Below are 23,358 nucleotides of genomic sequence, written 5' to 3' on the forward strand. Positions count from 1 at the left end.
TACTTCCGTCACAGGTCTCAATGACATTTCTGAGATCGTGAGGGGAGATGGATAATCTATTTCTAGACCCATGGTGACACAGTTGGGGCATTCACATCCGGAGGCTTCTTGCAGTAAATTGCATTAACCCACTAAGCACAGAGCTACGGAGTCGTACGTGGAGAGGAAACATTAGAAAACAATATACAATTATGAAAAGAATCTCGCTTGCAATACTGGTGCGGTCCCCCAGGGGTCAAACTAACATCGTGACGAGTTTATCCTCTGATTCTATCATCATGTCCAAAAGCCGACATGTCCAGCATGTCAAGCAGGAAGAGATCCGTTCAAGCGCCTGGTTGTCACCCTCAATAAAGTTTTAATTCAGGATTCCCGCAATTGTCAGTTCCGCTTTAATTCCCTAAAAAAACATTAAACGGAGTCAGCGATCACGTGACCGCACGGATAACCAATAACATTGGCGGGCAGGTAAACCGCCACTTGCATACCAGGAAACGCGACTTGCGAGGCGGATTCCGAAAAAACCCACGGTAAGAACAAACCGGGAGCACTGAGTTTTATGGCAAAACAGTTGTGGAATATAACCAGTAACCTCGGTACGTTACGTTTGTGTCCCCGCAGGGTGCTTGTGTTTGAGTCACACGTGTACCGAAAAATTGAAAAGGATTCCTGAACGTTAAACAAACGGTGAGGATAATAGGTTTTGACTCGTATTTTGGGACAAAAGGCTTTTTCAAATCATGAAGTCTTACATGCATTCCATTTCTTCCCCAGATATTGCTTCAATCTTTTTTGTTCAAAGGTAAGCCCTTCTATCTCACCAGTGCGTTCTCTCCATGGTAGGGTTCATGCCAGATACGGGTGTTACAATGTATGTTATGTCTCTGTATTTACAGCTGTCCATCGTGTTAAGCACACAACATTTGGGGAGTATTTGATTCACCGAACTAAGGTATGAGTGGAGCAATGTTTGGGAGGCTCATAGATGATTTGACTAATAGTATCTGAAGGACATAGATGCTAAAACCGATTTGTTTGTTTTTGTAGATTGTTGGTCCTGAGGAGAACTCCGCACTGAGGAGTTCGAAACGCGTCGACCGGTTGTGTGGTCATTGTGTCAAAATTTGAAAAAATTTTCTGCTTTAATTAGGTCCAAATAAGATAGGGTTGAACGTTATTGTATATAAAAAAAGAAAAAATATTCAAAAATGTGAAAACTGTATATATTTATATTGACACTGTTATATATACCTTTGTTCTTTTTTGACCTTTGACCTTTGGGATTTTTACTGTTTGTGTTGGTTGAATGCAGATGGATGAATGTTTTTGGCCAGCGTGCAAGTTTGAATGTGTCTAAAATTGATGGGAATTGTCTCTTGTATATTTTGAATTATTTGTATATATGTTAACGTATTTGTCTCTTTTGTATACACACCAAAAATCAGTTACTTAATAAGTCATAGAAAAATAATTCCTTTCCACTAGTATTTAAATCAAAAAGAAACTAGTGACGTAAAATAAAAACTGACCTTCTTTGTTTTCTTCGGATAGGTCTATGTTAAGGTGATTGAATAAATACCTAGTATTGGCACTTGTTTTGTTTTTTAATAGTTTGGACTCAGCCTTACCGGTCTAGAGTCACGACCCTGTGTCGTTGTTACCAGAATCAAACACTGCACTGGGCACAGTGCGGGAGGCGGCCAGCCTTGAGTCACTGGACTCATCCTCAGAGGCAGCGCCATCACCATCGTGGGGATCGCCACATGTGCAAGCTAAGTGCGGCCTGCCGGTCGGGGGCCGAGTCAGTCAGCAGCTGGGAGAACTTAAGAATGCATCATGCAGTGAGCTGTGCTGTGTGCACACAGTGGTCTCTGTGCAGTCCATTCATAAAGTAAGTCACAGTGTACTTTGGCCAACGCTACGGGCCAGGCAGAGCTGTGATACGGGTGCAGTGCAGTTTGTGTTGTTGTCACACACAGCATCTGCCAGGACGGAACTTACTCTCTGTGCAAAATTCAGCACAGAAGAGCACCGGCCCGATGACACCCTAGCTTCCATCCTGGCAGAGTTACTGAGGCGGCACTGCAGATGAGGTGTGCTGTTTTCTGGATAAGCACCGGTGGTGAATGATAGGCCACTACGACCACCCCCTATCGCTGGATAAGGACCGGTGGGGAATGATAGGCCAGTACGACCACCCCCTATCCCTGGATAAGGACCGGTGGTGAATGATAGGCCAGTACGACCACCCCCTTTTCCTGGAGAAGGACCGGTGTGAATGATAGGTAAGCATGGGTGAATTTTGCGGATTCGCAATCTGCGAAATTGCGTATTTACGGATTTGCAATCCGCAAAATCCGCGAATTCTCGCGAATTTAGCGGATTTCTTTTGGGGGGGTTTCGCAAGTGTTTCTGCCATTTCGCGAGGGTTTTTTACCAGTTCGCAAACGCAAACTTACTTGTCGGGTAGCAACTGTCGCGACCATGTTGTTTCTACGTCTGGTTCATCACAGCACCCTCTTTTTCACCACTGCCACCCTCTGTTTCACCACTGCCACCCTCTGGCTCACCCATGCCACCCTTTGTATCATCACTGTAGATTATGGGGGGAAAAGCTCACCTGCCCTGCCTCAACTGACATGACTGAATTAGGGGCTGATTGATTAATGTGTCACTGAATTTGAACTTCCAGTCTGGCACCTGCTTCCTTATCTGTAATTGCTTTCTGTTGCAGTCTAATTTTTTTTAGTAGGACCTTTGGCATACTTGTAGCTATTCTCCGAGTCTGCTGTGAGGGTCAGAGTAGGGTCATAGAATAGTTGCAAGTAGGCAACTGAACTCTGGAGGGGCCCCTCAGGAAGCACTAGAGGGAATAGTTATGATTTAACTTTTGCACCTGCTGAGTGCTTTCAGTTTTGCAAAAATCGTTTTTCTGCAATTTCGCGCGATTCGCGGGGCGCGAATTCGTGCGAGATTGATTTCGGAAGCCACGAATTTGTGCGAATACACGATTTGTTTTTTTTGCCGCGTGATTTTTTGCGTGTTCGCAAGCCGCTTGTAGCGCAACGTTTGCAAAGTTACCCTAGCAGTCGTACATGGGCGCGGCCATCTTGTTTGCGTGACGTAATTCTGTTTCCGGGCGCTATGTGTAATCTCGCAAAGTGTGCGGCTCGCTAGTACATGTTTGCGTGTGATCGCGGGGAAAATCTCGCGCGAACTTACCCTCGCGGTCGTCGACGGGCGCGGCCATCTTGTTTTTCATTCATTGCTATGGTTCTGGGCATGCTTTCTGTATCCTCTGTCAATCTCTGCCATCCTTTGCTTGTTTGAAGTTTTTTTGGTTCTATTTTACTTATTATCTATCCCTCTATTTTTCTAGCTCTATATATTTGTCTTTTCTGCTACTTTGGGTTAATTTTAAACTACTTTCTTTAACTCTTTTCTTTTCTTCTTCCCTATTCTATTTCTTCTTTATTATTTACCTTCCTTTCTGCCCAGACCATGGTAAAGGGAGCCGGGAAGCAGCCCGCGAAGGGGAAGGGTCCCGCACCCCGTGCCCGGCTCCCGTGCGGGCGTTTGAGGGGGGAGACAGTTATAGCTCTGGAGATTTTTAGTGCGGAGGAGGTGGCCGCACTAGTCTTTCATGTCCAGCACCGCCTTCCCAAGACCATCATGGGAGGCGGCAAGATCGCTACCGGCTACGGGATCCGGGAGCGCCGGAAGCGGTGGGAGAAGGTGTGCCGGGTCATGTTTGAACACTCTGGGGTCCGGCGCACCTACAACCAGGCCACCCACCGCTGGACGGATCTCATGGACAAGGAACGCGACTTGCTGGACGTGCTCGGCGTCGAGATCCCCGGGCTTGGTGAGTAGTAGTAGCTATTTCTAGCTATTTCATCACTACTCTGTTTTCTCCCGCTCTGTGTGTTATTATATTGCAGATTTTTGTTTTTTACCAAGAGCAATAATGCTGCCGATTACATTGTAGGTAAATTATATTTCAAAATCTTCTGTGCATTTCAGGTGCACTGCTCTCCTTCTCAGTAGCCTTGCTACTATGCTTATTTGTTTTCTATTTTGTGTTCATTTCATTGGCCTGAGAAATTATGTATGAGTGGAGTGTAAAGAATTGCGTAATGCTAGACACTAAGGGTCAGATTTTCAATTACCGGCGCATCCCTGCAAAGTAGCAGGGATGCGCCAGTAATTGTGCGCCACGCCACCATCACCCATGGTGCGCCGTATTTACAATGCGCCGCACCATGGGCCCAAAACGTCACAGAAGCCTTACGCATCTGTGCCGTAAAGGTGGCGCATTGCTGGAGTTGCGTGACAACAATGGCGCAGCTCCAGCAATGCTCTGGGGTGCCCTATCTCCCCAATGCTGCGTCAAGCCGTACGTCTGCTTCAAGCAGGCGCAGGGTTTGAGTCACGCATCATTGTCCTAAAAGTGACTGATTGACATCTTGTAGATTTCCCTCAGCCACTTTTAGGATGCGTTCCTGCGCAGGAACGCCCTTCCTTGCGCCGGAACGCCCCCTGATGACGCAGGGCTTTACAACGTGATGCATCTCCCATATGCGTCACGTTGTTAATATACGCTGCACCATGGCGCCTCTTTTGTTATGCCCCTGCGTCACAAAAGTCACGCAACAATGGAGCAAAAGAGCCGCAAGGGGCTTGTAAATCTGCCCCTCCAGACTACAGTCCAGTCCTTCCTTTGTACACCTGGCAATAAGAAGAAATAGTGGTCGTGGATTGATAGTTTGAGTATTTTAATGACTGGTTAATGTAGTAGGAAACTTTTTAGTGTTGTCTCTGATCTGCAATCACGATGGAGTTTGTCTGTCACTTCGCGTGCTGCGGACTGCTGCCTGCCAGTCCTAGGCAAACCTTTTTAGTAGTTTGTTTAGTGAGTTGCATAACTTTCCAAGTCGACGGTCCGCAAATCAAGCAATACTAATATCGTAGTAGACCACATGAGATAGGTAAATATATCCCGTTCAATAGTTGTCTATTTGCTATTTCGCCAAAAGATTTTGTTATTGTTCTTTTGAAATGTTTGATTTTGTTGACAACAATCATCCATGTTTTTGGGTCTTTCTTTCTTTCATGTTGTACATCAGCTCCCCCCAGGGGCAAGAGGACATTGGAGGAGGCTGCTGAACCAGGCCAGGATCGGTCAGGCGAGGGCTCCTTTGCTGGCCCCGGTAAGTTTTAATTTTAATATAGAGTAACTATTTTTTCCTAGCGTTCCTCATTCGATTTTTTCTAAATCGTCTTTGATCTTCTTGTAGACTGTATCTAAATTCTTATCCTGCCTCTACTATGACTCCCTGTGGTATTACTAGATTATTCTTATTTGTCTGTCTGTGTAGCTAACTAAGATTGAACATTTGGCAAAAGGTGTAAAACGAAACTCTCATTCTAGTCAGCAATAGCTCTATGCACTGAGTGCAGTCCTCTGGGATTGTCCATAATGTCTTTTCAAGTCTTCTAAATGTTTATGCTTTGACAATTACCAACAATAAAAAGGTGAATGACCACCAAGAAAGAATAAGACACTACTTTACTTTTGGTTTGGATAGGAGGACAATCCATACTACTACTGTTGCAGGGACAAATCTGTACAAACAGAACTATGGACACTAAAGTGCATTGTTTATCAATTATAATAGGCACAGGTCGACTTTTCACATACCTCAGTGATATCAGACTTTGAAGAACCCCCAATCTACTTACTGACTAGATAGTGTGGCAGAGTCATTTAGCTCCCGAATTCATCGATGATTGATCCCCAATGATGATTATCCAACGCAGGACAAGAGTACGGAGTCAGAGTCCAGAAGTGTCAGAGGCACGGGCTCATGCATTGCAAATTGCAAAACCTTTTGCTCATTCACTCATGACCACAAACCACTGAGTCTATTTAAGTTTTAAAGCTTTATTAAAAGTAAAAATATTTATTAAAATCAAGCTTGTCATAAAACATAAACGGTTGATTAAAAATGAAAAAGTGCTTATAGTGATATATTTCACACATTTATTGTGGGCGAGCCAAGCCCTCACCTGGTTTGAACTTTAATTTTTCTTTTTGGTGCTGAATCGTTGGTCCCTCCATCCTAGTGATGATGATTTGTTCTTAGAAGTGAAGATTCTGTCTGTTATGAGACAAATGGTGCGTGTTAAAAAGCAAGCATTCATCAGTTGTGTCAAAAAGTGCAGCAAGACAACACCCTTCCCTGGAAAAAGGGACATTTTTACTTTAAAGTAGACAGTCACAAATTATTAGCTTGTTTTCGGTATTCACATTTCTTCATTCCTAGACAAAATACTAGTGATTGGTGTATGTCTATGACATCTAACATTCTTAAATGTACTTTGTAGGTGGAACATCTGGTGCTGGGCCCAGCGCGGAGGTGGAGGAGGAAAGTTCAGGGGAGGAGGCAGTGCCAAACTGCTGTGCAGGTTGCCACGGTAGTGGCGGGCAGTGGTAAGCTCTTATATTCCTTACTTATTGAGATTGTAGACTGCATAGTGTGCTCCGCGTGAGAAAACGTAAGGTTTGTCCAGATGAGAGACATGAAGAAGAATGATTGACATAAAGTTTGAATGGATGGATGCCTGGATCATGGTACTATCTGACTCTGAGATAGCATATGTGTATCTCGAGAGAGTAGACGGTCACTGGATGAACTAAGTGTTACTTTGAAGAGCATGTAACACCGCACCTGCACGTCCGTCCCAGTGTAGGAAAGGAAAGGAAAAGAAGTTGTAATTTTGTCCGAATACTACCATGAATAGTAGCAGTAGTTTGTATTGCAAGCACAGCATATATCCGGCTATTACGATGGCCACTCACTACCTCTGTTAATAAGTTTAGTAGAACTCGGTCATTCTTGTGTGGATGTATCACTGTTCACTCAATAAAAAGCAAAGCACCTAAAGTCATCCCATATGTAAGCAAATACATACCATGTGCAGTGATAGATAATCAGATTATTTATCTTCTCCGTTTTCCTTTTCTAGTATCTATTCATTGGCACAGTAGGGCGAAAGTTAAATTAATTAAGCAGTAGCCCTTGTAACAGAGTATTCTCAGTGCCACCCGTAATAGAAAAGTAAGAGCATCACCACCTGCATGTACTGGACTGGTACAGTAACGCAAGTCTGTCTCACTCATCATGGCGGGCGTCTGTTTTTCTCGGGTGCAAGTTGACTGCGCTGGCATTATGCTGGCTTGCAGAAGTTAACGTACCAATTTTGCTAAACAAGAGAGAAGAAGAAGAATAAGACTTCTGGGGGGTGGCAATTGGGAGTTGGGTTTTCTACTTTTTTGGACTTCGTTTTCAGGGACATTCGTTGGGGTTCGGGGGGGGTGGGCTGGGTCTTGCGGGAGATTTATATTACTAGATATATAAATATACTTTAAACTTTATCTTATCATATGTGTTTTTTACTGCTTTTGAGGCTGGTGGGTGGGGGTTTAACAGTCCTGAAACTTAAGTGGCATCTTGATTCAAGTTGTGTAAGTACTAATGGCCCAAATGCTTTCAAAACTAAGTGCCTCTCACAGAGTAAGTGAATTCAATAGTCCTAGGACTAGTGTCAGTCTCTCGTCTCTCCTAATACTTCATTATACTACCTCCCCCTAAACGCTTATCTTACCTGTAATTTGTGTTTGGAAATAGGGCTAGGCACAGGGCTGGCTGCACGTGAAATGGCGATTAAGGTTGGCAATCCTGGGCGGAAGAAATGTCATCATTGCGGTGGTACTTGTGGTGTTACACAGTGGCAGTTGCAGCATCTGAAAAAAAAGAAAATGAAACCTTGTTTGTCCTTACCGTAGCATTAGAATGGTACGATAGAGAATATAGCAGGTGACAGTACACTAGAACAGTGCCACAATATAGCCTAACAAATGGTAAAGTATTTAAAGTATAACTACTACTTGCATTGAATTTCTTTGACATCGACTACTATTACAAGAAATAGTACTGAAGGTGAAGGACACAGCAGCGTAATAATTTCATTTGCCACGTCTAGGAGGAGGATGTTCCTGATGACCAATCAAGTTGATGGCGCACATGAAAATCTGCTTTCATTTGCCAATAGTGACTCGGTGTCAAGCTGAGTAAGAATATATCCTCGGATTCCTTCACCATCCTGTTGCTATGACCTTATCCTCCCCAGCAAGTGTGTGGAAATATTGCTGTCATTTAGTCACACATCAATCATAACCACACAGCCCGGGGGAAGAGGGTTAGGGTTTGGAAAATGGATGGGAATGGGGTTTTTTGGGAAAGTTTTGCTGAGAGAAGAAAAAAAAAGCACAGCATGGACAAACAATAATTGAAGATGAACAAATCTTTGGGTACTGCACTCAGAGAAACACTTCGTACATTAAATTAGGTTTGAAAAATAGCAGAAGTAAAACCTATCCAATGGCTGTAGGGATGAATTTAGAAGCAGAGATCAAAGAAATGCAGAGTCACACTCATAGAAGTTCACAGCAATAACATTACTTAAAAGATAATTAGAAAAGAACAAATACTGTATCTGTATGTTGTTGTAGTTGTCCTGTTGAATTTGGGAAGTTGTAAGATGCATCCAACCATTCCTCTTATTAGCGGGACTCCTCCATTCCATCTGATGCTCCGTCCATCAATGTTGGTGACCAGAAGACACCCTGTCCACTGCCTGCCTGGCGGATGCTGAATTGCGGCTCGCTAATGTGAAGCCTGACTTCATCCTTTTTTTCCCATTGCACAGGCTGAAACCCGGCCTGTAATTATTGATGGAAAAACCGGAAGCGATATTAGAACACCACTGACAAATAAATATAAGGTATGTACGCTGTGTAGTGCAAAAAGTCACACTTTGAGATTCCTAATAGACAGTACAATATTTTTGAAAGTGCCTACTCTGTCTGAGTCTCCTTTTGAAGGATAAATAAGTATGGGCGAATTAATTTAGCGGATCCTTCCCCTCAAGCTAGGTGTACTGTAAACTGTGTTTTAGAACAAAATTAGACCTTCCCAGCAGTGCTCCCAGACCCTTACTAAACCCAGTCGTAAAAATGTAGAAGACCCTAAGAAGACCCCCAATCAGATCTCAAAAAACGAGGCCTAATAGAAAATGGTGACAACACGTACTTTGAAAGTAAAGTAGGCCCAAATCCCCCCTTACCCACCGTGGATTGTATTCAAACCACTTGCAAGCAAGCAAAAGTATCCATACCCAGCATCCCTCCAAGACTCGCAAACCCCCCCACAAACAGCCCCCCGCCCAAACACATGCAATACAATACTGCTAACCCTAACGAGCCCTAAGTTAAGAATAGTGGCAAACGCTTTCTTTAACTAGGCCAAATCCCCCCTTCCCCACCATGGATTTTCTTCAAACCACTTGCAACCAAAATTACATATTCCCACGAGTGCTCTAAGACCCCAGAACTCAGTTGCAAAAATCTAGAACACCCGAAACACATGCAACCCTGCTGCTAGTGCTAACCCTAACGAGCCCTAAGTTAATGTGCAAAAACGCTTTTTCTCATGGATTTTCTCCAAAACACTTTTATCCGGTTCTAGAGCTTCCCAGCAAATGCCCCCGAGCCGTCAACACAGGCGGAAACAAGTAGAAGACCCCCAAACAGCCAAAAAGCAAAACTACAAAAGTGGGGACTTAGTCGTTTTCCTGGCAAATTCCCAACATCACTCCACGCGCGCTCTGCAGCTAGGCCCTAACTCCCCTTTGCCACCATGGATTTTCTTCAAACCACTTGCAGTGAAAAGTATCCATACCCAGCGTTGCTCAAAGACCCCAAAACCCACCCACAAACACCAGGAAGCCCCCCAAACAGGCCCCCAAAAATGCTGTAGTGAGCGAAATGTCAGAAAATGCAAAAACGTTTTCCTCATGGATTTTCTCCAGAACACTTTTATCCGGTATTAGACCTTCCCAGCAATGCCCCAAGACCCGCCAACCCACCCGCAAAAAAGCACAACACCCCCAAACAGGCAAAATGCAAGCCCCAAAAATCGAAAAACACACAAAACTCAGCACAATCCCATGCCATCCATGCCCTCAATGATGTTTAAATTCAACAAAACAGTTGTATCATGCACCCATAACTAACGCTGGTCCTACAGGATACTGTGGCTACCCACAATATATTTTATTTAATGTTCTGAAAAAGTTCCAAAATTGTAGTTGCAGCAACTGTAATGCCCCAAACAAACTTACTTGTGAAAGTTGATTTCTAATCCAAAAGTGATCCAAAGAAAGTCAAAAAGGCCTCAAATCCAAATATACAGCAACATCCACAAAAAGTAATCCTTCCAGGTCAAGATCCAAATGAAAGTGACCAGCACATGAAGAAAGCACTGGGAGGAGCATGCTGGACAGGAACAGGAAGTTGGAGACTGTGGGGCACTTCCTTCCTCCCCCCCCAAAAAATGGACTCCTTGCAAAAAAGTGCAGGCAAATGTCAACCTTAGGAGTTATTCTGATAAAAATCATCATTTTTTGAAGGTTTATGCTGCTTGCTGGTGGATTTTTGTGGAAAATTGCAAATTTTGAATTTTCGCGAGTGCGAGATTGTTGCTGCTCGCCGCATCTACGTGTTCGCAATTGCGAACTCTCGCGATGCGTGCTGTGCAAGGTGGCAAGCCGCGATGACGTAATCGCAGTCGCCAAACTCCCGCGGGATCCCGCAGCAAGATCCAAAATGGCGCAGCACACGCAAAATATGGAGAAAAACAAGTCTGCAAACGCTGAATAAGTGAACGCTGCGCGCCACAAAATTGTATCACCAAGCAAAAAAATCCGCTGCGTGCAAATTTGCGGATTCTCGGCAAATTCGCGAGAGTTCGCGGATTGCGAATTTGCCGAAAATCCACAAAATCCGCGAGGGGAACGGATTTTACGCCCATGCTTAATGATAGGCCACTACAACCACCCCCTTTCCCTGGATAAGGACCGGTGGTGAATGATAGGCCAGCACGACCACCCCCTTTCCCTGGATAAGGACCGGTGGTGAATGATAGGCCAGGACTACCACCCCCTTTCACCCTGATTAATAAATCACTTTCTCCATTTTTGAAGATTCTTCAAAACCCAAGACTTGATAAACAAGATCTTATACAAATAGTCCGTATTACTTTTGAATGCTGCTTTTCTGCCTTTTACTACTTTATCTGTCACGGAGAATCAAAGCAGCTCTCCCAACTCCTGGCCTCTGTTATTGCATTGTTTGCATAAGATTCTCCTAGTGCCTCGCTCGTGTTATTGCATTGTGTCCAATAGATTCTCCTAGTGCCTGGCCTGTGTTATTGTATTTTGAGCGTCATATTCTCCTTTTGCCTAGCCTGTGTTATTGCATTGTTTACATCCGATTCTCCTTGTGCCTGGCCTGTGTTATTGCACTCTTTAAATCATATTCTCCTAGTGTCTGGCCCGTGTTATTGCATTGTTTACATCAGATTCTCCTCATGCCCGGTTTGTGTTATTGCATTGTTTGCTTCAGATTCTCCTCATGCCTGGCCTGTGTTATTGCACTGCTTACATCAGATTCTCCTTTTGTCTGGCCCGTGTTATTGCATTGTTTACATCAGAGTCTCCTCGTGCCCGGCTTGTGTTATTGCATTGTTTACATCAGATTCTCCTCGTGCCTCGCCTTTGTTATTGCAGTGTTTGCGTCGGATTCACCTAGTGCCTGGCCTGTGTTATTGCATTATTTGCATCAGATTCACCTAGTGCCTTGCCTGTGTTATTGCATTGTTTGTGTCAGATTCTCCTAGTGCCTTGCCTGTGTTATTGTATTCTTTGTGCCAGATTCTCCTAGTGCCTGGCCTGTGTTATTGCATTGTTTTCGTCAGATTCTCCCAACGCCTGACCTGTGTTATTACATTGTTTACATCAGATTCTCCCAATGCCTGGCCTGTGTTATTGCATTGTTTGCATCAGATTCTCCTCGTACCTGGCCTGTGTTATTGCATTGTTTGCATCAGAATCTCCTCGTGCCTGGCCTGTGTTATTGCACTGTTTACATCAGATTCTCCTCGTGCCCGGCCTGTGTTATTGCATTGTTTGCTTCAGATTCTCCTCGTGCCTGGCCTGTGTTACTGCATTGTTTACATCAGATTCTCCTCGTGCCTGGCCTGTGTTATTGCAGTGTTTGCGTCGGATTCACCTAGTGCCTGGCCTGTGTTATTGCATTATTTGCATCAGATTCACCTAGTGCCTTGCCTGTGTTATTGCATTGTTTGCATCAGATTCTCCTAGTGCCTGTCCTGTGTTATTGCATTGTTAACATCAGATTCTCCTCGTGCCGGCTTGTGTTATTGTATTGTTTGCTTCAGATTCTCCTCATGCCTGGCCTGTGTTATTGCATTATTTACATCAGATTCTCCTCGTGCCTCGCCTTTGTTATTGCAGTGTTTGCATCGGATTTACCTAGTGCCTGGCCTGTGTTATTGCATTGTTTGTGTCAGATTCTCCTAGTGCCTTGCCTGTGTTATTGCATTATTTGCATCAGATTCTCCTAGTGCCTTGCCTGTGTTATTGTATTCTTTGTGCCAGATTCTCCTAGTGCCTGGCCTGTGTTATTGCATTGTTTTCGTCAGATTCTCCCAACGCCTGACCTGTGTTATTACATTGTTTACATCAGATTCTCCCAATGCCTGGCCTGTGTTATTGCATTGTTTGCATCAGATTCTCCTCGTACCTGGCCTGTGTTATTGCATTGTTTGCATCAGAATCTCCTCGTGCCTGGCCTGTGTTATTGCACTGTTTACATCAGATTCTCCTCGTGCCCGGCCTGTGTTATTGCATTGTTTGCTTCAGATTCTCCTCGTGCCTGGACTGTGTTACTGCATTGTTTACATCAGATTCTCCTCGTGCCTGGCCTGTGTTATTGCAGTGTTTGCGTCAAATTCTCCTCGTGCCTGGCCTGTGTTAATGCATTATTTGCATCAGATTCTCCTAGTGCCTGGCCTGTGTTAATGCATTATTTGCATCAGATTCTCCTAGTGCCTGTCCTGTGTTATTGCATTGTTTACATCAGATTCTCCTCGTGCCGGCTTGTGTTATTGTATTGTTTGCTTCAGATTCTCCTCATGCCTGGCCTGTGTTATTGCATTATTTACATCAGATTCTCCTCGTGCCTCGCCTTTGTTATTGCAGTGTTTGCGTCGGATTTACCTAGTGCCTGGCCTGTGTTATTGCATTGTTTGTGTCAGATTCTCCTAGTGCCTTGCCTGTGTTATTGCATTCTTTGTGTCAGATCTCCTAGTGCCTAGTTATTAGAATTGTTTTCATCAGATTCTCCCAACGCTTGGCCTGTGTTATTGCATTGTTTACATCAGATTCTCCTCGTGCCTGGCCTGTGCCTGTTTGCATCAGATTCACCTAGTGCCTGACCTGTGTTATTGCATTGTTTGCATCAGATTCTCCTTGTGCCTGGCCTGTGTTATTGCATTGTTTGCATCTGAATCTCTTAGTGCCTGGCCTGTGTTATTGCATTGTTTACATCAGATTCTCCTCGTGCCTGGCCTGTGTTATGGCATTGTTTACATCAGATTCTCCTCGTGCTTGGCCTGTGTTATTGCACTGTTTACATCAGATTCTCCTAGTGTCTGGCCCGTGTTATTGCATTGTTTACATCAGATTCTCCTCGTGCCTGGCCTGTGTTATTAGCATTGTTTGCCTCAGATTCTCCTCATGCCTGGTCTGTGGTATTGCATTGTTTACATCAGATTCTCCTCGTGCCTGGCCTGGGTTATTACAGTGTTTGCGTCGGATTCACCTAGTGCCTTGCCTGTGTTATTGCATTGTTTGTGTCAGATTCTCCTAGTGCCGTGCCTGTATTATTAGCATTGTTTGCGTCAGATTCTCCCAACGCCTGGCCTGTGTTATTGCATTGTTCGCGTCAGATTCTCCTCGTGCCTGGCCTGTGTTATTGCATTGTTTACATCAGATTCTCCTCGTGCCTGGCCTCTGTTATTGCAGTGTTTGTGTCAGATTCACCTAGTGCCTGGCCTTTGTTATTGCATTGTTTGCATCAGATTCACATAGTGCCTGACCTGTGTTTTGCATTGTTTGCATCAGATTCTCCTCATGCATGGCCTGTGTTATTGCATTGTTTGCATCAGAATATCCTCGTGCCTGGCCTGTGTTATTGCACTGTTTACATCAGATTCTCCCAATGTCTGGCCTGTGTTATTGCATTGTTTACATCAGATTCAACTCGTGCCTGGCCTGTGTTATGGCATTGTTTACATCAGATTCTCCTCGTGCTCGGCCTGTGTTATTGCACTGTTTACATCAGATTCTCCTAGTGTCTGGCCCGTGTTATTGCATTGTTTACATCAGATTCTCTTTGTGCCTGGCCTGTGTTATTAGCATTGTTTGCCTCAGATTCTCCTCATGCCTGGTCTGTGGTATTGCATTGTTTACATCAGATTCTCCTCGTGCCTGGCCTGTGTTATTACAGTGTTTGCGTCGGATTCACCTAGTGCCTTGCCTGTGTTATTGCATTGTTTGTGTCAGATTCTCCTAGTGCCGTGCCTGTATTATTAGCATTGTTTGCGTCAGATTCTCCCAACGCCTGGCCTCTGTTATTGCAGTGTTTGTGTCAGATTCACCTAGTGCCTGGCCTTTGTTATTGCATTGTTTGCATCAGATTCACATAGTGCCTGACCTGTGTTTTGCATTGTTTGCATCAGATTCTCCTCATGCCTGGCCTGTGTTATTGCATTGTTTGCATCAGAATATCCTCGTGCCTGGCCTGTGTTATTGCAGTGTTTACATCAGATTCTCCCAATGTCTGGCCTGTATTATTGCATTGTTTGTGTCAGATTCTCCCAACGCCTGGCCTGTGTTATTGCATCGTTTACATCAGATTCTCCTCGTCACCGGCCTGTGTTATTGAATTGTTTGCTTCAGATTCTCCTCATGCCTGGCCTGTGTTATTGCATTGTTTACATCAGATTCTCCTCATGCCTGGCCTGTGTTATTGCAGTGTTTGCGTCAGCTTCACCTAGGGCCTGGCCTGTGTTATTGCATTGTTCATATCAGATTCTCCTAGTGTCTGGCCTGTGTTATTGCATTGTTTTCGTCAGATTCTCCCAACGCCTGGCCTGTGTTATTGCATTGTTTACATCAGAGTCTCCTCGTGCCTGGCCTGTGTTAATGCATTGTTTGCATCAGGTTCTCCTAGTGCCTGGCCTGTGTTAATGCATTGTTTGCATCAGATTCTCCTAGTGCCTGGCCTGTGTTATTGAATTGTTTACATCAGATTCTCCTTGTGCCCGGCTTGTGTTATTGCATTGTTTACATCAGATTCTCCTCGTGCCTGGCCTGTGTTATTGCAGTGTTTGCGTCGGATTCACCTATTACCTGGCCTGTGTTATTGCATTGTTTGCATCAGATTCACCTATTGCCTTGCCTGTGTTATTGCATTGTTTGTGTCCGATTCTCCTAGTGCCTTGCCTGTGTTATTGCATTTTTTTCGTCAGATTCTTCTCGTGCCTTGCCTGTGTTATTGCATTGTTTACATCAGATTCTCCTCGTGCCTGGCCTGTGTTATTGCAGTGTTTGCCTCAGATTCACCTATTGCCTGGCCTGTGTTATTGCATTGTTTGCATCAGATTCCCCTCATGCCTAGCCTGTGTTATTGCATTGTTTGCATCAGAATCTCCTTGTGCCTGGTCTGTGTTTTTTGCACTGTTTACATCAGATTCTCCTAGTGTCTGGCCTGTGTTATTGCATTGTTTGCGTCAGATTCTCCCAACTCCTGGCCTGTGTTATTGCATTGTTTACGTCAGATTCTCCTCGTGCCCGACCTGTGTTATTCCATTGTTTGCTTCAGATTCTCCTCGTGCCTGGCCTGTGTTATTGCATTGTTTACGTCAGATTCTCCTCGTGCCCGACCTGTGTTATTCCATTGTTTGCTTCAGATTCTCCTAGTGCCTGGCCTGTGTTATTGCATTGTTTAAATCAGATTCTCCTTGTGCCTGGCATGTGTTATTGCATTGTTAGCATCAGATTCTCCTCGTGCCTGGCCTGTGTTATTGCATTGTTTGCATCATATTCCCCTCATGCCTAGCCTGTGTCATTGCATTGTTTACATCAGATTCTCCTCGTGCCTGGCCTGTGTTATTGCATTGTTTGCGTCACGTTTTCCTACTTCCTTGCCTGTGTTATTGCATTGTAAGTATCACATTTTTCTAGTACCTGATCTGCGTTATTGCATTATATGCGCTGCTTTTGGTATGTATTTATTCAAATAGTTGCTGCTTTTCTAACAAACATGGTACCTTTTATCCCAATCAAGTGCATCTGACTGCAAGGACACTGCGCTCTCCCTGCAGTAGCAATCTACTTCCTATTTATGTAGCAACAGACAGCACAGCATGTCTCCCAGAGATGTCGTAGGGTCAGAAACAGTACATTGGTAAGTAGGTATGATGCAAAACAAACTGAGTAAGATTTTAAATGAAGAAGCTGCTGTGATAGACGGCAAAACATCCATGTCGAAACATCAGCAGTAGGACAATGGTACATGGACGATAATAGTAGATTTACACTTCCGTGCAGTGCGTGTCACTTAATGTTCTTTTCTTCCACTCTCATGAGGTGGTTTTTGCAAGCCAACTCTGAGCTCAGAGTGTGGAGCTTCCACAAATTTCAGCCTGTTCCAAAGACGGTAACAGAGAAGGTTGAAAGATCTGAGGCTTGATCCTGGCAGATGGACGGGTGATCCCTGAGGGGGTGTAGTTGGTCTTTGTGTTGCCACGGCTGTCCAGGGGGTGTAAACAAATGTCAGCAATTTGTGGAAGGCCTTCTTTTGGGTGAGAACCATCAAGCTTCGTACAATACGGAGTTGAGGGTTTGTGTCTGCGCAGGATGAGTTACATTCTGATAGCAAAATGGAGAACCTTGTCCAAAGGGGATTGATGTTACCAAGGTTTAACATCTTCAGTTACGGCAGATAGAGAAAGTCCATGTACCTCGAGGTGCTTGAAAAGCTTTCTGCGCTCTGCTGGTGCAGGCAGGATGTTTATTCTCTAGTTGGCATTTGCCAGGGGATGTTCAGATGCAGTGTTTGAATTAAACCTTGGAGCAGCACTTGTAGCGTTGACTCTCGGAGTCTTGTAGTGTGTGCTGGATGCGGTAGGACTGTCCCAATGCTCTACGGAGCTAAGAAAATCCAGACTCTCCTTCATCTCAGAGCTCGAGCTCTGTGGCTTGACCAGTAGAACTGCAATAAAGTAGATGACCTAGACCAGTTCTACCTCTCCCGACCTTTGAACTGATCATTGAGGAATGCAGATCTACACAATGAGCAGCTGAAAGAAGACCAGCCTAGAAAGGAAGATCTGCACAAGGCACAGCTGACAGAAGCCCCCGCCTGGAATGAAGATCTGCACAGGGCGCAGCTGACAGAAGTCCTGCCTGGCGGTGACCTCAGAGCAGTGAGAGACCAACAAACCACAAGATCCTTCAAGCCCAGCTAGCCACACTGAACACAATGTACACCAAAGGCCTGATTTAGATTTCAGCAGATGGTTTATTCCATTACAAATGTGACAGGTATCCTGCCCGCCCCATTAAAAATACATTGCATCCTGTAGCAATTATAATAAGGCAGACAGGATATCTGTCACATTTTGATAATGCCTTGGTGTAGTTTGCAGAGTTTTACTCCACGGAACTCCACAAAGCGCCAGGGAAACTCCTTCACACTCTGCAGACTTCCGCTAGTGGCAGAGTTTGTTAAGTTGCGCTGTGCTCACTGATTTTTAGTGCCAGGAGTTTAACCCCCACTGTAAAATCAGCACGATCAGCACTACGCGTCGTGCCAGAGGGCGATGCTGCTTTCTGCCGCTCTAATTGATATTCAAATCGAATGGCAGCTTCATCAACGAGAATGGCAGATTTTAACACTCGAGTGGTCGCGACCTGCCGTGACCTCCCGCAATGAGAAATCTCGCCAGGAGGTCTAGCGCATTATATTTTCTCACAAGCACTCGCCACCTTACCGTTGGAGAACTGCATGAGAAAAAAAAAAAAAAAATTCAGTTCTGCATTACTTCACGGAGTTTTTTGGAACTCTGCACTATGGGCAAAAATTTGCAAGCTCCGCCGGCAGAGCTGAACCCCTAGTTTTGAGAAACTCTAAACTAGGCCACAATAAGTGTTGTAGAAGAAGTGAGATCCATGGCCTTGTGAGTATGAGGCTGTTATCTGACTTCTGATGAACCCCACAGAGTGAGTTAGCAGCCAGAGGTCAGTAGAGGGACCGAAGGACAGGAAAAGAGATAAACTTGAAGATGAGAAATATGGAAAGGTATAAATGCTGCATCACCTGTGGATAACTGACACCTCGCCCCGCTCTACCAAATGCCCATCCAGTCACAAAGTGGCATCCTGGGTCCCAAACTGACAACGTCATGCCAGATGCCATGTATTTGTGGAAAAGGGGGGGAAAAAGAGTAATATGCAAACAACAGCTGCAGGGATATGTCAGGTAAATTATTGGTTGTGATGGATTCTCTATAAGTACTAAATGACTGATCTCGTTGAATATTAAATTATATGAATCAACGTTTGTTTGCCTTATCTGCGCTTATAATGTTTAGGATGGGCCTTACAGTGAACACCTCTCTCTGATTTACACAAAAGCCCCGGAAGGAGCTGCATCTTACAGAACTTTATCTACTTTAGGAAGAACTAAAGACTTGCTTATTAAAGTTGTCTTTCAGTGCCAGAACCGGGTGCTGTAAGCTGCTCTAGTTTCAGGGAGATGGACAGATGTTATGGCGATAGGAAACCCCCCTCAACCCACAATAATGTTCCAATCTTCCAGGCTAGAGGAAACCAGAAATGCTTGATCCAAGGGAGCGTCGAAAGTGTCAAAGGTGACTTATGAACAGCGAGGTAAAGACAGGAGTTGGCATTTGAGGTGATCTTAAGTGAATAGGAAAGGAGAAGAAGTGTGTGAATGGAGTTACTTTTGTTGCATGCTTCGTGAAGAGTTACTGGACATTCTGCAGCCCAGCCTGAGCCGTCTCTTTTTCTAAACTCTACTGTTGTTTAAATGAAATCTTGACCATGTGCCTCTATCTTAAGCAAAACCTCAAGCACTTGGGTGCTCCGTGAGCGCCCTTACTTTGCTAAGTTACTCTGTGAACACTGGTAAATCACCTCCTTGTCAGACATTATTAAGATGTCATCTGATCAACAAAACTTTTAGTTAAATATCTGTGTATGATGAAATAGTCCTTGCTAAGTTTCAAAGGCGGTAAAGAAGAAGGGGGAGATTTACTAACATTTTGTGCTGTGTTTTGTCACAAAAGTGGCGCAAAGCAGTGCAAAATCCCTTTTTCCTAATTTACTTTCAAGCAAATAACGTAAAATGTATGTGAATCAGCGCATAGCACTGTGTCGCATTACTTTGCACCATGGGGGCCTGTTAAGGGTGGTGCATGGGTGTTCCCGTGCAACCACCCAAGGTTTCTCACGCTAAACCCAATTTACCAAATACAGTAGATTGGGTTTAGCGTGAGAAAACTGCATCCTGCAAGGAAGGAGAAATGCTTTAATTTCTCCTTCCTTTTCTAACTTTGCATGCGTGCTGCACTGTGCAACACGTATACAAAATGGGAAACGATTTCCCTTGTGTCTAGGCATAGTATTTTGTACAGGAAGGGTGTCTTTCCTGTACAAAACCTATGCTGGACTCTGACACACACACACACCCTAGCGCTCTGGTGCTAAGGTGTGTGCATGGTGCAGGGCCGCTGTAATCAGTGCTGGCGCAATGGAAAGGGAAGGTGAGAGCCATATCTTTGAAAATATGGTGCTCTCCTGCTCCCTCCCTGTCGCGCAGCGCAGCCTCGCACGGTGGGGCTGCACTGCATTGTGTGGAGATTTGGTAAATCTCCCCCGAAATGTATTTTACAACCAGTTAAACATTGTGAATTCTCATTCCATTATGTTTCAATTTAGTAATGTTAAATATCTTTACATCCAACAGAAAACAAGCCTTGACTGTATGAAATGACATCAATAATGAAGCGAATGCTGTAAATCTTCAATAATAGTAGAAATATTGAGCTACAGTATTCAGCAAAACATCAGCGCAGTCGGCGACAGAGGAACCTGCACCCAAACTGACAGATCCCAGATGAAGCATCAAGGGCAGTTCAGTGATTGTAAGAGACTGAGCTGTGCACCTCCACGCTACAAGATGAAGAAATGACCTTAGGAAAATTAAGGCAACAACAATAAGATACCGCCTCCTGTATAAACAAGTGTCAAATACCAACTTTGATCATGGGATCTGTTTGGAGATTATCGCAGTGCTCTGTTTTCTAATATGATGACAAGCCATCATTCCGTGCTCTAGGTAAATTGTAAACTCTTTCTGGCCAAACCACAGTAACCAGAGAAGAGCACAACAGAGCGGAGTCAGACAACTGTCGGGTAAAGGAAAGAGGAGTTCTTATATCTACAATACAACAGACTGGCCCAATTTGTACCGGCCGGAAGAAAGATACAACTTTACCCGCAAGCGTGCATAGCCATAATCCAATCTAAAGGCACAATCGGCTACAAAGACACCTTCTACGTATTAGGAGTGTAGCAAATATTTGGTGGCTATTGCATTTTATTATTAAAACATAAATCAAACGTGTAAAATAACGCACACATATAAAGTGTGTAAAAAAACACAAGTGCGTTATCAGCCATGTTGGCCCATCAGGAAATGCAGTCATGGGATGTAGACAAATATATACCCGACCCACAGACATTAACAAAGAAAGAAGAATCATACACATGCAGTGAGAGCTTTAGTTTGTCATCACTACTCAAGCTTAATAGGCACACGAACACAGGACAAAAACCTTTCAAGTGCAGTGAATGTGTCAAGAGTTTTAGTAGGTTATCAGAACTACAAAGACACCAGCGAACACACACAGGGGAAAAGCCATTCAAGTGCAATGAATGTGTGAAATGCTTTAGTCAGTTATCAAACCTCCAAAATCATCAGCGAACACACACAGGGGAAAAACAATTCAAGTGCAGTGAATGTGTAAAGAGCTTTAGTCAGTTATCAAGCCTTCAAAGACATCAGCGAACACACACAGGGGAAAAGCCATTCAAGTGCAGTGAATGTTTGAAGAGCTTTAGTCGGTTATCACAACTTCAGAGTCATCAGCGAACACACACAGGGGAAAAGCCATTCAAGTGCAGTGAATGTATAAAGAACTTTAGTCACTTATCAAACCTCCAAAATCATCAGCGAACACACACAGGGGAAAAACCATTCAAGTGCAGTGACTGTGTAAAGAGCTTTAGTCAGTTATCAAACCTTCAAATACATCAGCGAACACACACGGGGGAAAAGCCATTCAAGTGCAGTGAATGTGTAAAGAGCTTTAGTCGGTTATCACAACTTCAGAGTCATCAGCGAACACACACAGGGGAAAAGCCATTCAAGTGCAGTGAATGTGTAAAGAACTTTAGTCACTTATCAAACCTCCAAAATCATCAGCGAACACACACAGGGGAAAAACCATTCAAGTGCAGTGAATGTGCAAAGTACTTTAGTGAGTTATCAAGTCTTCGAAGACATCAGCGAACACACACAGGGGAAAAGCCATTCAAGTGCAGTGAATGTTTGAAGAGCTTTAGTCGATTATCAGAGCTACAAAGTCATCAGCGAACACACAGGGAGAAAACATATAAGGGTGCTGAAAGTGTGAAGTGCGTTTGATAGAAGACCCGACTAGCAGTAAAGAAGAAAAATAGATAACAGTATTTTCAGAGTTATAAAAGTGTTTGTTTCCAGAGATTGTTCACTCCCGTACACAAAGAAAAGCAGCATGATGCACCAGGATACACTGTGGGAGGCGAGCACAATGTGGATTAAAAAAAAGAAACATTCTTGATTTTTAGTTGATGAAGAAGAGATACAAAGAATAGAATTCAATCGCACCTGATCACACTTCCTGTAAAAGCAACACTGAACAAATACTGGGACTAAACGGTATTTTCAGCTAACTGGTAGGATTAGTGAAAAAACCTATAAACCCAACACACCCAAAGTAGGCATGTTGTCGGGGCTCTGGAGATGGAGGCTTCATTGGTGAAATGTATGTATTGCTATTAACAAATGCCACTGCAGTATATGTAATGAACTAAAGCGAAGCACAGGTGTTCAAGAAATAACCTATTTTTAGATATAAAAGAGCACATACCTTGTTTTTAAGTAAGGTTTGCTGCATCTTTGACACACTGTTATCGGTTGTTGGATCAGCTCGTGCCTCGGGCCTTATAACTAAGTGTGACCCGTGGCTCCTCTCCGACTCGGCTCTCCCTATTCATTTTCTGCCGTGCCAAACTCTACTTTTTACCTGAACTGAGCCACTGTTAGCAGCAGACTCAGTTTGAAGAATGTGGTGAAATAGCGAAATTTCACATCAAAAGCATATATGTGCCAGGACAATCCATTGCACTCCGAGCAACACGTCTTCCACACGTCCCTTGGTCTCAAATGTTCTGAAGGAATTGTCGTATGAATGGCAGAAGTGGCAGTGAGATCCATGAAGCTAAAGCTAACAGGAGTGTGTGGGAGATAGAGAGGGGGAGAGATAAAGAGAGCGAGAGAGACAAAGAAAGGGTAAGAAAAAGAAAAAGAAATGGAAGGAGGGGGAATGGCAGGTGATATGTATTCACCTAAAAATAGAAGAAGCAGCCGAATACATGTCAATTTGTGACATCACCAGAGAAACAGGGTGAATACCTGTGAATTTATAGATTTATTTTTAATACCTATAGACCCATGTCATGCAAATAAACAGGGAACAAGTAAGGAAAATAGTGATGGAGCCCATTATCATATGCAAATCACAATTACATCACATGTAGTGATGTCACAAGAAGTGATGTCAGGCCCTCATAATAATTTTCACGTGAAAGGTTGACGGCATGTTTTAAAAACAAAAAACAAGAAACATAAAATAATGTAAAAATACGTTTTTGGTTTCAGTTTTTATAAAGCATGTGTTTTTCCCACTATCAGTTTGTAACTAAACTCGGAATTGACTGAAAGTGTAAATATTTTTAAACAGATATGTGGAACTTGGAAATAACATTTTTAAACAGTTTTCAGTGAATAAATAAAATGTACTTTTAATTTGCGTTTGTTTCCTGACATTATTCTTTATCCAGCCCCTAAGCCCCAAACTGTTTCACATTTACAATGTATTAAGCAATAGAAGGGCTAATTTTGTCAAGTTCTCTGTTCCACTCACACAAACAAACACTCAGAGGCCTGTGTCTGCAGTA

General features: G+C 43.8%; 1 protein-coding gene across 1 annotated transcript in view; it reads left to right on the forward strand.

The window, feature by feature from the left end:
- Nucleotides 1-20,568: 20,568 nt before the first annotated feature.
- The window catches only part of LOC144806014 (uncharacterized), a 239,095-nt gene continuing 236,305 nt past the window's right edge, over nucleotides 20,569-23,358 (forward strand). The window contains exon 1 of the mRNA XM_078672471.1: nucleotides 20,569-21,686. Coding sequence (XP_078528597.1) covers nucleotides 20,756-21,686 — 931 coding nt within the window. The 5' untranslated portion in view covers nucleotides 20,569-20,755. The remainder of the gene's footprint in view (nucleotides 21,687-23,358) is intronic.

Source organism: Lissotriton helveticus, assembly GCF_964261635.1.
Source record: "Lissotriton helveticus chromosome 1_1 unlocalized genomic scaffold, aLisHel1.1 SUPER_1_unloc_4, whole genome shotgun sequence".
Lineage (NCBI taxonomy): Eukaryota > Metazoa > Chordata > Amphibia > Caudata > Salamandridae > Lissotriton > Lissotriton helveticus.